Here is a 13,367-nt window from a genome sequence, read left to right on the forward strand (position 1 = left end):
AATTTGTTTTGTGCCTTTCATCAGGTTTAATGAAAACTGATAGGAAACCTAGGACAAAGGAAGAAAAAATTGTACTATCAACCAGGTGTCATTGTCATTTATTTCAGATTTTAGCCTTTAAGACTGTCACTTTGTTTTGTTTTTATACATTAACCTTTGTATTGAATAAAGTTTATTTAAACATTTTTAGATAAGTGCTATTAAACTTTTTTGTATTGAAGATAAGCAATCATTTGTAAAATAATGAATGAAATAACATGGTATCTCAGTACTCAAACACAAATTCTGGAAAAAAGTTACTTGGAACTTGACTGAACAAACATGACTTGCTAGAACAAAAATTTTTAATTAGTAACATATTTTTGGTTTGTCACCCATAAAAAATTTTTTAATGATAAAAATAAATAATATGAAAACATTGCTGATACTTCAAGATCAACCAAAAAGCTGCAATGACTTTGTAAAATGAAAATGCCCTCATTTAACTAAAATTAACATTAAAGTGTAATATAATACTTTTAAATGTGATTGTTTATTAATTAATTATTGATTGCTTTAACAGACATATTTCTCTTAGTAATAAAAAAAGAATGATATACTTTTGCTAACTTCTGGAATGTAACCCTATGTTTTGCATTAGTCCTGTGTTTCATATAGCATGGATTTGCATAACAAGATACTTTTTTGGAACATGACTACCATATTATATGAGGGATACCTGCATATATTTTGTATATGAATTGTATCAAATACAAAATATATAATTTTTTGTTTTTCTTTGTATGCACATTGAAAAATGGTACAACAATAATTTGTGCTATCAATAGTTGTCTACAGCATATGGGATACTTTGATCAAGAAAGAGGAATTTATTTTTCTGAAATTTTGCACAAATAAAAACAGGTTCCAATTTTTAATTTGCCACCATTGATAATTTGTTTTGTTAATCCTTTTGCTTTCTTTGTCTTTTTTTTTTTTTTGTTCTTGCTTTGCCAGAATTTGGAGGAGTTGCCCTTAAATTTGGGAGAGATGTTAACATTAAAATCCCTGACATTCATGTTTTTCACCATGTTTCAAGTATTAAATTAATTTTTCTCATTTTGTTTAAACTATTTTAAACATACAACTATATTCCAGATATCAATATATGTCAATATTCAAGTCAGGCAATTTTTTTTTTAATTTAATTTTCATTGTTTTTTAAAAGTGGTTGCTTGAGATAGTTATGAATTTGTATTTCAAACAATTTTAAAATATTCTTAAATGCTAATACATTTCTTTTATTAATTAATTAATACTTTGATGTTCCATGTATATGATTTAAATAATTACAATTTATTCAAAACTAAGCCAAACTTCAACATTTGATCATTTTCTTAACACAAAAAAAAAATCATGCAAACTACAACTATGGGCATTCTTGAAGAAAAATCTATTTTAGACAAAACACTAAAATACTTTAAACATTACTGCTTGAAAGAGGAATTTGAAATGTTATTAGAGAGGCAACAATAGTAACAGAAGTTTATATATTGAGCCAGTTTTATTTTTAATCTTCTTTTCTTTGTTATTTTTTAATGAAAATATGTTTTTACTGCTGAAAAATATTTATGGTCCCAAAAAATTATTTGCACCCAGGCCTCTTTCTGGAGAAGGCTGACCCTGTTTGTTTAATATTTTGAAAAACATATGCAGGAATCAAAGTGAAACTTTCTGTTGGATTATTCCTAGATTATACCATTAAGGAGAGTAGAAGAATTAATAATTTCATTTCAAAGAATCCATTTTAAATATTTTAAATAAAAATGGATTCCAAAAATATATTTCTGTCCCACCCCAATCTCAAATTCTTGTCCAAAATGCTATTTATGTGGAGGCCAAAAGTTCTCTCAAATAAGTTAATTTTAATGAAATTAACCCAAGATCACATGCAAAAGACCACAATTTTCCACTGATTTTTCATACACAATTATGATGCATGTAGTTGCCATTCCTTCAATTTGATGATTCTAAAAACTCTAATAATGTGTCTTCTCTGCATGATATGTTGTTTAGTTTACAAGATATTTTGTTTACAGAACAATGTTGTTTTTTGCAAACTTTGCAATAGCATGGGCTAAGGCATTTCTCAAAAAGACCAGAAAATGAATTTTCTTTATTATTTGACAGAAAATAAACCTGCAAAAGCATTTAAATTGTTGATGGTCATAGCACTTTAGGCTGTTACAAAAACAAACATTTAAGGTCAAGCAACATACAGACCATAAAATTACATCTTGCATAGTTGACAAACATCCACAATGTTATGAACACCTCTTGCAGCAATCATGAGAGACCATGACATTATTTTTTATGATGGTGACCTGACATCAAAAAATGGTTTGTGTAAAGTGGCAGAGAAAAATTCTGTGAGATCACATGCACAAGGTGGAAATTTTCCATGGCAGTTTTTTTGACTGTGGAGAAGCAGAAAAGTTAGATACAATAAAAAACCAAATCTTACATTTCTGTTTTTGACATGATCTATGCTTTGATGCTAATAAACATTACATCTATATTAAAATCTTAAGTTTAATAAAAAACTGCATGTGTAATGGAGTCATATACCTGCACTGCCCCTCTCATTTTACATCACTATACCCCAAACTTCTATATCAGTGTTTCTCAACCTCTAACGAATCATTGCCCCCTTCAATAAAACTGTTACGTAGTATCGCTCCCTTCACTTCAAAATTCCGATGCCCAGGGCCAAGGCTAACGCCAAATTTGTAGTGCATTGAATAGACTAGTGACTAATATAATGCTATTTGTTTAATTATTGTACGATATAACGAATAAAATATCTAATTATTCTTAATACAATGTTTTACTGTATCGCCCAAAAAATTGTTTTTTGCTTCCAAAATATAAATTGTTACTAATCGCCCCCTCAACATGGAAAAATGCCCAAATGGGAGTGATATCGCCCCCATTGAGAAACACTGTTCTATATCATCCCCATGAGTACACATTAAACCAGACCAAATAATGAAAAACATTTTTGCCAAGAGTATGTTTAAAGAAAGCCATCTACTAAATCCTGAAAGTTTTATATATATATATATATATATAAAAGAAAAAAAAATATAACTTAACTTTTGAATAGTTTATGTTAAAACTTAAAATTGATTTTTTTGAACCTGTTTACTTTAAAGAGTAAAATTTGGCAAAGGCAAATGAAAACAGCCAAATGTTTTGTTTATATAATAACCAGACTTAAAATTAGCACTCTACTCTATTTTATAAATCTTGGCCAGTTGGAAATATTTCATTAGTGGAAAATTGAATCAGAATTAGATAATTATTGCTAACAGAATTTTTTTCAATAACTTTTGTCATTAGCAGTATTTTTGTTAAGGTGCTTTTACATAGATGTAAAACTGAGTAAAAACAATTATAAATAATTAAAATATTTTGATTTTTTAAAATTTATATGTATTAAGGATATTTTTTATATTTTTTTCATTTCAAAGATATTTTCATATTTAAATTTTTCATAAAGTGTATGTAGATCTTATAAAAAAAAGTGTATGATTTATATCAGAGTTTTAATAATAAATTATTCATAAAAATGAGAAATCTAGCCATTTTTAGCTTTTTTATTAAATTAATTTTTAAGATACAATATAAAATGAAATGTTTTATTCATACTTCTTAATAATGAAAATTTTTACCTTTTTAAAATTATCATCCATTTCCTTTTTCTCTTTAATTTGCATCATAGATTTATGATAATTTTCTTTTTGCCACTGTTTGATCTGAGTTATGACATCATTTAATAATCGTTCTTTAATTCTTAAATGCATTTCACACTTTCGTTCTGCTTCAACTAAAACTCCTTTCCAAGCTGCTTCAGTTGTACCATATTCAGGACCTAAAGCAATAATAAAAAAACTAATGATGTAATAATAATAAAGTTAATATAATAATAAAAATTATAAAATTAATAAAAACTGATATTTTAATTTAATGATCAAAAATAGATAATTAATGTGACTGTAAAATGAAACAATAATAAAAACTAAATACAATGTAATCATTCATAAACTAATTATGATACATTTCAAAAATTCAGCTAATCTTACTAGTAAATTGGTCTATTTGACAGTAATTATTTAACTCCATAGTCTCCATTGACGTATATATACGTCAAGCCTACATAGCCTTACGAAAAACGTGGTCCTTAAGGCCATTTTTGAAAAAAAATTTTTTTTTTGAATTTTTGGAATGTTTTTTAGGTCCCCAAATTTTTTCAAAATTTTTTGCCCGCGCGAAAAAATTTTATCGCGATTTTAATTAGCCTTTAATAAGGCTCGATTAAGGCTCAGTTGTTTTTTAATGGGAGTTTTTTATCAAATTTATTTCATGGTTCCTAAGTTGTAGTGCACGGATATTCATTCGGTAAAGTTATTTAAAGTTAGTTTCTGATGTCAAAAACGACCTCCAATGGTTTTTTAATTTTTTAATTAATATATTTTTTAATATAAAATTAATTAATTAGGAAGGGTCGGAAATCGCAATAAAATTTTTAATTTTTTAAAAATATTTAAAAATTTCCGTGTCGCTCATATTCACCCTACTTTAAACCCGACCTCCCGCGGCGTACATGGGAATGTCCCGGGAAATCAGTCTCCAGCTGTGTTCAAGGTCACTTAGCTGTGTAAACAATGACTCATCGGTGTTAAATTTCACAGAAAGGCGAAACAAAGGAAAATAAAATTTGAAGCTTTTTCTTCAAAATCAACGCATTTCTTTCGTTTTTTTTTTCAGTTTTAAGTATTTTTAATGTATTTTAATATTAATCTTATATCAATTTAATTAATGATCGGGAATGAAGGGGTTAAATATTCACTGAAACTCATTTTCAATATCTTTTTTTATAATCATTACTTTATTTTTGAAATATAATGATTTTGAATTGGTAGGATGAATAGAAACAACAAAAATGGTTGAATCTATTCATCTCACGCAAGTTTATCAACATCAGTGGCTTAAAATTTTAAGACAAACATAATTCTGAACTACTTAAGTATATCTATTAATATGTTTCCATATTAGTCTTGATTTATTTCATTGAGAACACTTCTCTTGAAAACTTAGTGACTTCTCTGTAGTGGAGGTGTATGGGAAGAAAAAGAATTCCAGAAGACTATGTTGCAAAGTATGCCAATTTAAATAAGCTGGATATGTCACTCTCTTCTACAGAATACCATAGACAATGAGATTTTCAGAGATGTGAGAGAAATCTTACTTCATATATTGGGATGATGTTAGAAAACACTGTCCCATTACTAGCTCTTCATCATACTTCAAAAACTTGTTTTCCCCATGACTTCAGTAATGTGAATATTTTTTTAAAAGTGTTTTCTGTCTGTATAATTTCTATAATGAGCATAACCTAAAGCCTAAGTATTTAATTACATTTTTTTGCAATGAAAAAGAATTTCTTTTCATCTCTACTTAAAAATCATGTTTGTATCTATTTTACAAGTTACTGTTTCCATTCACTCCATAGATAGGGGTGTAAAGAAACATCAAGTAAAAAGAAAACCAAGGTATTTAATTTCTTCATATATTATCTATTGAAGTTGTTAAGGAGGATATGACCAACTTTTTAAGATAACTTATGAGGTGACATCACTACTGTTATTGGAATTACAATCATTTAGAGTTTTTCTATTCACTCCAAATTGTGATAAATCTATTGAAATTATACATTGAAATTTATTGTTATATTTTAAAATAATACTTCATTTTTTTTTAAGTTTCTTGGATATCTCATATGAATAAAATATTCATTTGAAAATTTTTAGTAATGTTTTGCATTGAAATGCTTTACAAAATGTAAGATGATAGTAAAATTCATTCATTTAAAAAACAAATTATTTAATTTTTAAATTAATGAATGAAGGAATAAAATATTTGTTGTTCATTTAAATAACTAATTAATTGAATGCTCTTAAATAAGTATATCATCACAATTTAATTATAACATATTAACAAACTAAAAGTCATTCATATCACTTATTATGTTTCAAATATACTTAATTTGACTACTAATAGTATATTTAAATTTGATATAAAAAACTAATTTTTATTTAATATTGATGATAGTTAATATATTTCATTTCTATTACCTATGCAATTAAAATATCTTAATCTTAAAATATATGTATAGAATATTTTTATCATCATAAATGTTATTTTAAATCTCAGATGAAGTAATCTTAAGATTTCAATTATGTTTTTATGTAATTTTGTTCTCTCTACATATGAAAAATTTTTTAAAATAATTATACCTTTTTCAATACATTCATTCCATTTCTTTGCCCAGTTTCTCAAACTTTTAGCATATGTTTTCTCAATCTCACTCCTTTCCTGAATTAATTGCATGAGATCATTGCATAACTTATATCCATCTTCAATTCGTTTTGTGGTTCTCTTATAATTTCCAGGTTCCCAAAAACTATCGCTTGATGCTATTAGCATTGCATCGTCACTGTGGTGTGACATGATGATGTTTGGCCTGTTTTAATCTGAAAGATTTTAAGTTAATAAATTAAAAACATGAAAATAATAATATATTTAATAAGACTATGCTATATACATCATCATAATTATATAATTATATATATTTTAAATATTTTATATAAATTAATATAATTTATATCATTTGAGCCAAGAAAATGTATCATTTTCTTTATTATTAAGTTGCAAATGTCATGCTCAGTTGATACTGGTTCCAAGTGCTATGCTGAACTGAAGTCAAAGCATAGCTATCCAAACAAGTGTTACATTAAGCTTCTGTGTAATTGGTGTATGTCAACATCTAGAAACTTCCTAACAATGTGACATGTAATCAACATTGCAGCTTTTTGTATTGTCATGTATATATTTTTATTAAGATTTAATGCTTTTAGACTTTTGTGTAGTGTATGTGGTATAATACCAGTAGAAGAGAGGATAACTGATATAATAAATACTTTATCCTCCACAGCTGCCTTGTTGTTGTTATTATTGTTATTATTGAGAGAGAGAGTTTTATATGTATATGTTTGTGTACACACACAAAACTCTCTCTCTCATAATAATAATAAAAATGATATATTTTTCTGGCTCAAAATGAACATTTCTAATTCTAATTGAAATTTCTCGCAGATTTATTTTTTTCTAAACTAGCTTACCCGTCGCGCATTGCTGCGATCTCAGAAGAAATGAAATTCAAGCAAACTTGTCATGATAAAATTAAATTTACATTTTATCATTTTTATTGAAACTTATCATTATTATATTATTATTAATTTTCATCAGAAAAACATTTCAAAGTGTCGTTTCAATTCTATTTATTTATTGGAGTGCTTGTGGATACACGATATTTTTTGTTTTTCCATCTGGTACATACACAAATAAATCAGAAGGTTTTCCGACGCCTGAGCTGGCCACATACAGTTGTACAGTACATGTGAGAAGCATGGATTCTTTAAATTTAGCCCACATACACAGAGATTGTTAAAAGTGCGATATTCCCCATTTATATATATATTTTTAATCCTTTATAATTTTGATTATTTAATTGCTCCTTCCTCTCTTCCTTGACATGTTGATAGTTGGATAATAAACCGTTTTATTGTAATTTGTCTTTTTAAATTATTTTGAGTTGATATTAAAATTTGGAAAAGGGGATCCCTAGATCAGTAAAATAGGCAAATTTCCTCCTAGGACTTCAGTTGTTCGGGATACAGTTAAGGTTTTAACAAAGTTCGAGCGAATACATAATTAGCAAAAAAAAGTTGAAATAAAGTGATTAAACAAAAATTATTACAAATATCGTAAATAACAGTTCATAAATGCATATATAGAGATATTTTTTGGAGGGGAGGAAATGGTCTTCACAATTTGAAATCGATCGAACACACAGTGCTCATATACACACGCGCCATCTATCGTAGGTAAACGTACTATGCCAGAAAACTTCACGGGAGTGTATTAAAAAACTTTCCAAAGTTTCATGGCAATCATACTATGCCAGAAACCTTCGTGGGAGTATATTAAACAACTTCCCAAAGTTTCACGGCAATCGGATAAATGGTGTGGTAATGCATGAAGGACAGACACACACACACACATTCATTTTTATATATATAGATAACGGATTTTATTGCTTTATGAAAAATGATTTTAGTATTTATTATTATACAATGTGTCTTATTTAAAAATCAGTCTGACTGAGATGATGAAACAATAGTGATGTAAATTTTATACATGATATTTAAAACGAAAAAAGTGTATGAGACCAATCCATAAATATATGCAAACTGAAGGAAGCATTTGCAAAAGCAGTGAGGGTAGTGATATCAGCAGGATATTTTATGTAAGTTCAGTCTGAACATTATTACTCATACTTAAGGATATGTAGATGCACAAGAACACTACTTCCAGCATCTTCTGTAAGGGTCTGCACATTTAAATAATATTAAAATAAAGTTTATAATGAGTGTCCTTTGTTGCCACTTTAATAAAATATCTCCAAGTGGCAATTTTGGTACTATGCATGATCACTTTCCAATAAGTGCCGATTACTTCCTTGGCACTATGAAGGTAATTTAAAAGTTATAGGGAGTTCAGACTTTCGTTTGAACCCTGTATATAAAATAATCATTCAAAAAAATCCAGCACAATGAAATAATATTTCAGTGTTGTTTAGAATAATCTTTAGCAAAAGTTTAAATTCATAATCATGATACAAGTTAATGTTTTTCTCTATATCATATCATACTAAATTGACTACATTTAATTAATTAAATCTAATTTCCTTCACAATAACTCGAAACTGAAAACAAAATAGTACAATTAAAAATGTTTTCCAAATTAAATTCAACTATTATTCTTACTAATTTCAAATAAATTAGTTCCTTTTCAGTATTTAGCAGAAATCTTATTTTCACATTATAAACTAATAACGAACACGTATTACACACAAATCATCTCTGATTTCCTTATACTAAATGAATAATCACATTTTTTCATTTAAATTCTTATTTTAACTAAAATCATTTCAAAGGAAAGATTTCATAATCTTTACTTTCAAAAGCAACCAGGAAATAATTATCAATTCTCCTATTAATCCTCAGTCACTGATATATGTATATTATTACATTTTATTAACAATATCAAAACTAGGATTGAGTTGGATTGTATACTTTAATCATACAAGGACTTCATAGGTCAAACTGTGCCAAATAATCTTTAAATTTAAAACAAATAGAAAATAATAATAAAAATGTAATTAAGATCACTGATGCATATGGCCAGCTATAACAAAAATATAAAATATCTTCACATTGGTAAAGCCTAACAACAAATATACCTTTCTCTCCACCCTGGATTTTCTTTAATATATCTCTATACTTAAAATATAGCAAAAATACATCAAACTTAAGAATTAAAATTTGAAAGTTTAAGGATAGAAACCGTTTTTGGTAAATCGACCATGAATTTTATTGTTGTCACTATGTAACTCAATGGAACAGAACACAAAACTGCAGCTCAGTGTAATGTTCAACACAACACATGGTTTCTCTGAGACAAATGGGCGGAAGAGGTTTTTGAACCGATACTTTGTTCTTTAATGGCCAGTGTGAGTATTCAGACATAAAATTGACATTGTTAAAAATACTAGTCTTATAGCTTTATCACATGCTCCACAAAGTGTTGTTAGGTGTAAACAGCTGCTTATTATTATTATTTTTTGATTCAACAAAAATTGCATTTGTTTTTACCCTAATTGTTTTTGGTATTACAGTGGTACCTCAGGTTACGAACGCCCCAGCATATGAAATTTTCAGGATACGACATGAAATTCGAACATATTTTTGCTCCACGATACGAACAAAAACTCACCATACGGCGTTACATTAGTTCGCATTTTTCATTTGTTTTTCTTACTACAGTTATATTTTTTAATGTATTACTTGGCTTTAATTTGAGTATGTTTTTCGCGTTGGAACGAATTATTTGGTTTTACATGTAATCGTATGGGAAAAGATGATCCACCTTACGACATTTTCATGATACGATCTCAGTTTCGGAACGGATTAATTTCGTATCCTAAGGTACCACTGTACTTATAGAACAGAAATATTTAGAAGCATTTACATTTGAAGAGGTAAACCAATTTAATTTTAATTGAATTTGTTATGTTGTGTAGTAAGTTGTAAAATGATTGTATTAACACCAAAAGATAGTTATATTTTCAAATCTTGTATGTATATTTCAATAAATTTCACATTTTCTATTTACAATTAAAGTTAATAGTCTCATTTTAAATCAATATTTTTATCTTACCTTAGAAACTAAAATTGAATTTTTTACAGCTCTTGGCATCAAATTTATTAAAGTATAATTTAACTGTTGTTACAAACTCAATTAGAATGAAATTTTTGAAAATCAAAATGGCATTTGAAAATTGCATGTAAAATTACCATCCATCTTAAAACCCCTTTACTTCTTCGCCCGAGTTAACTCGTGCATGTTACATACCCTTACATAAAACTCAGTCCTTTCGGCCCCCCGAAAAAATTTTTGTTTTTTTTGAATTTTTGGAATGTTTTTTAAGTCTCCAAATTTTTTCAAAACTTTTTACCCGCGCAAAAAAATTTTATCGTGATTTTAATGAGCCTTTGATAAGGCTCGATTAAGGCTTAATTGTTTTTTAATGGGAGTTTTTTATCAACTTTATTTCATGGTTCGTAAGTTGTAGCGCACGAATTTTCCTTCGGTAAAGTTAGTTAAAGCTGCTTTCTGATGTCAAAAACCAATAGTATTTTAAATTTTCTTTTTTTCTTAAATTTTTTTAAATAGTATTTTAAACCTCCAATAGTTTTTTAATTTTTTTAATTAATAGATTTTATTATATACACGTTTAATTAAGTCGGAGGGTTCGGAAATCTCAATTAAAACTTGAATTTTTTAAAAATATATGGCTAGCTAGAACTCACCCTACTTTAAACCCTCGTCCTCCTGAGAATTAAATATCTTTTTTTATGAAATCTGCTGCTTTAATTCAAATGGGGGAAAACAATTTGTAAAAAGTTTGAAAGTAAAAGAAATAATTTATTCCAACTTTTTATTTTTGACATTCAGTTATATTTTTTAATAATTATGTTTAACATTTAAATGATTTGACTCTTAGAATCAAAAATATATACATACCTGGACATTTGGTGAATGATTTAACAAATCTAAAAATGGAGCTAATGCCAAATCATTGTGACTTCTAAGCGAATCATTATTTGTCTTTACAGATTTCATATAAATACATCTTGTGTTCACAGACAACCAAGACCACTGAAAGATTTCATAAGTCAGCAAGCCAAAAAATTCCTTAAAATGATTTTCAATAGCATCCAACAGTTTTTTTATTCTCTTAAAAGTCTTTTTCAACAAAACATTTTGTTGTTTGACCACTTCAGCAACAATTTTTGGAATGCAGTTCAAAATTTCCAATGGAAAAGCTGCAGGTAATACATATTCTTTTGGCAAACTTTTTATGTAAGGATACCAATATGACGACGATCCTTTAAGTTTCTCACACATCAAGAAGACAGAAATCATTTCCATAGTTGATAAACTTTGATGATATCTAAATACATTAGAAATATTTAAGATTATGAAACACACATACATATGTATATATATGTATAAATTATATTATTACAGAAAACTTCTTACTTAGATAAAATAATATGCAAGTAAGAACTCATCACTGTTCCATAAGTAATAAGTGAATTATAAGGTACAGATATTAAAACATCACCGGCATTAATAGCCTCATAAGATTTTAATCCTCTCCCAGTATCTGAAAATTGTAAAAAGTCATATTAAGTATAATGATTTAAGTTTTTATAATTTCTATATTCTTAATATTCACACATTATCAATCTTATATATTACAAAATGAAAAATAAATTACAAAGTATAGTATTTTTAATCAAAGATATATAATGCACCAATATTAACTACAAATCTTAAAAAATAATGAAAACTTTAAATAAGAATTTTTTTCTATCAATTACATAATTACTAAGCAGATCAAAATTTATTTTGTATGAAAATGAGTCACAATATTTATTGTTTTTTCCTTTCCTACAATGCTAATAACATAAGGAAAATGACTAACATAATTATTATAATAAGTTCTCTAAACAGATGGTGGATATAACAAGATTTCACTTTGAAGATGGTTAATATGATATTAGAATGGGATCCTGTGCAAACCTCCTCCAATCTTGTTCAAACTTCATGGTAAGATAGCTTATGATCAATATTGAAATCAGTATGAGCTTATGATTAATATTCTTAGTTTTGATATCTTAGTTTGATATCTTAAATATCTTAGCTTTGAACTAAGATATGCAGAATATTAGATCTGAATGTTTTGTGCTTTCAGAGATAGAGGCTTTGATCACTCCACTCTTCTACACATGCATGTTGAACAAATAATCTACTTTCTCTTCCTATTGTATAACTTATAGTCAGTGAAACAGATGTACTTTTTCAAATTTGATGACTTGGAACATTCTGCTTTGAATTCATCTATGCAAATCATATTTCTCAGTCCAGAAATTGGGAGTAAAAATTGATTTTGCATAACTGGATTCATAATTTAGTAACCTACAACTTCTAAAGTAAGCATGTTTGTCCTGTGTTGGTTTGCCAGTTAATCATTCATAAGGATGTCATCACACATACAGTAAGAATTCTTGATCTTCCCAATTTACAGAGATATGATTAAGTAAAAATACCCTGTGGATAATTTATCTTAAAGGATTTTAAAAGCAAATATTTCCAAGCATGTCATCTTAGATATTTTTTTTTTGGTACTATTAGAAAGTGTATCTTTTATTCTATCAGAAACCATGTTTCAAATTCACTTAAGATTCACTTATAGTTTGATTGGAAATTCCTGTATTTTGTGCAACTTTTAGTTCATTTTACTTAAAGTTATAGCTAGTACAGTAGAGCCTCGAAAACTCAGCCTACTGTGGACCGTAGGGTGGCCGAGTTTGTGAAAATGCCGAGTTATCGGGAATGGGGTTAAAAAAGGATAAGTATGCGTGTTTCCTCAGAAAATATTATACTGTACTTGTATGTATTGTTTGCTTGAGAATACAACAGAGAATAAACTGCCCAAATACCCTTTTTCAAAGGAAAAGTACGTCTTTTATGAAGGCATAGAGCCTTTACTACATGAAAATGAAAATTAATGAATACACTGTGTACAGTAATTTACCTGATAAGACAGACCTCAGAAAAATACTTTATGAGAG

The 13,367-nt window shown here is 27.5% G+C and overlaps 2 protein-coding genes across 9 annotated transcripts in view; both read right to left on the minus strand.

Moving 5' to 3' along the window:
• Positions 1-13,367, minus strand: part of LOC111629698 (protein kinase C and casein kinase substrate in neurons protein 1-like) — an 82,409-nt gene that overhangs the window by 35,944 nt on the left and 33,098 nt on the right. For all 8 annotated transcript variants that reach the window (XM_023373590.1, XM_023373593.1, XM_023373589.1 and 5 more), the window contains exons 2-3: positions 6,339-6,575; positions 3,714-3,913 (exon numbers count right to left, since the gene is read on the minus strand). In XM_023373590.1, coding sequence (XP_023229358.1) covers positions 3,714-3,913; positions 6,339-6,552 — 414 coding nt within the window. In that variant the 5' untranslated portion in view covers positions 6,553-6,575. The remainder of the gene's footprint in view (positions 1-3,713; positions 3,914-6,338; positions 6,576-13,367) is intronic.
• On the minus strand, positions 11,218-11,929 carry LOC111629699 (SET domain-containing protein 4-like). Its single transcript, XM_023373594.1, has 2 exons — positions 11,770-11,929; positions 11,218-11,680 (listed from the first exon to the last, which is right to left on the minus strand). The coding sequence occupies exons 1-2, from the start codon at positions 11,799-11,801 to the stop codon at positions 11,233-11,235; spliced, it is 480 nt and encodes a 159-aa protein (XP_023229362.1). The 5' UTR covers positions 11,802-11,929; the 3' UTR covers positions 11,218-11,232.

The sequence above is a fragment of the Centruroides sculpturatus genome, unplaced genomic scaffold (genome assembly GCF_000671375.1).
Source record: "Centruroides sculpturatus isolate CEXI.00-Female unplaced genomic scaffold, Cexi_2.0 scaffold460, whole genome shotgun sequence".
NCBI lineage: Eukaryota > Metazoa > Arthropoda > Arachnida > Scorpiones > Buthidae > Centruroides > Centruroides sculpturatus.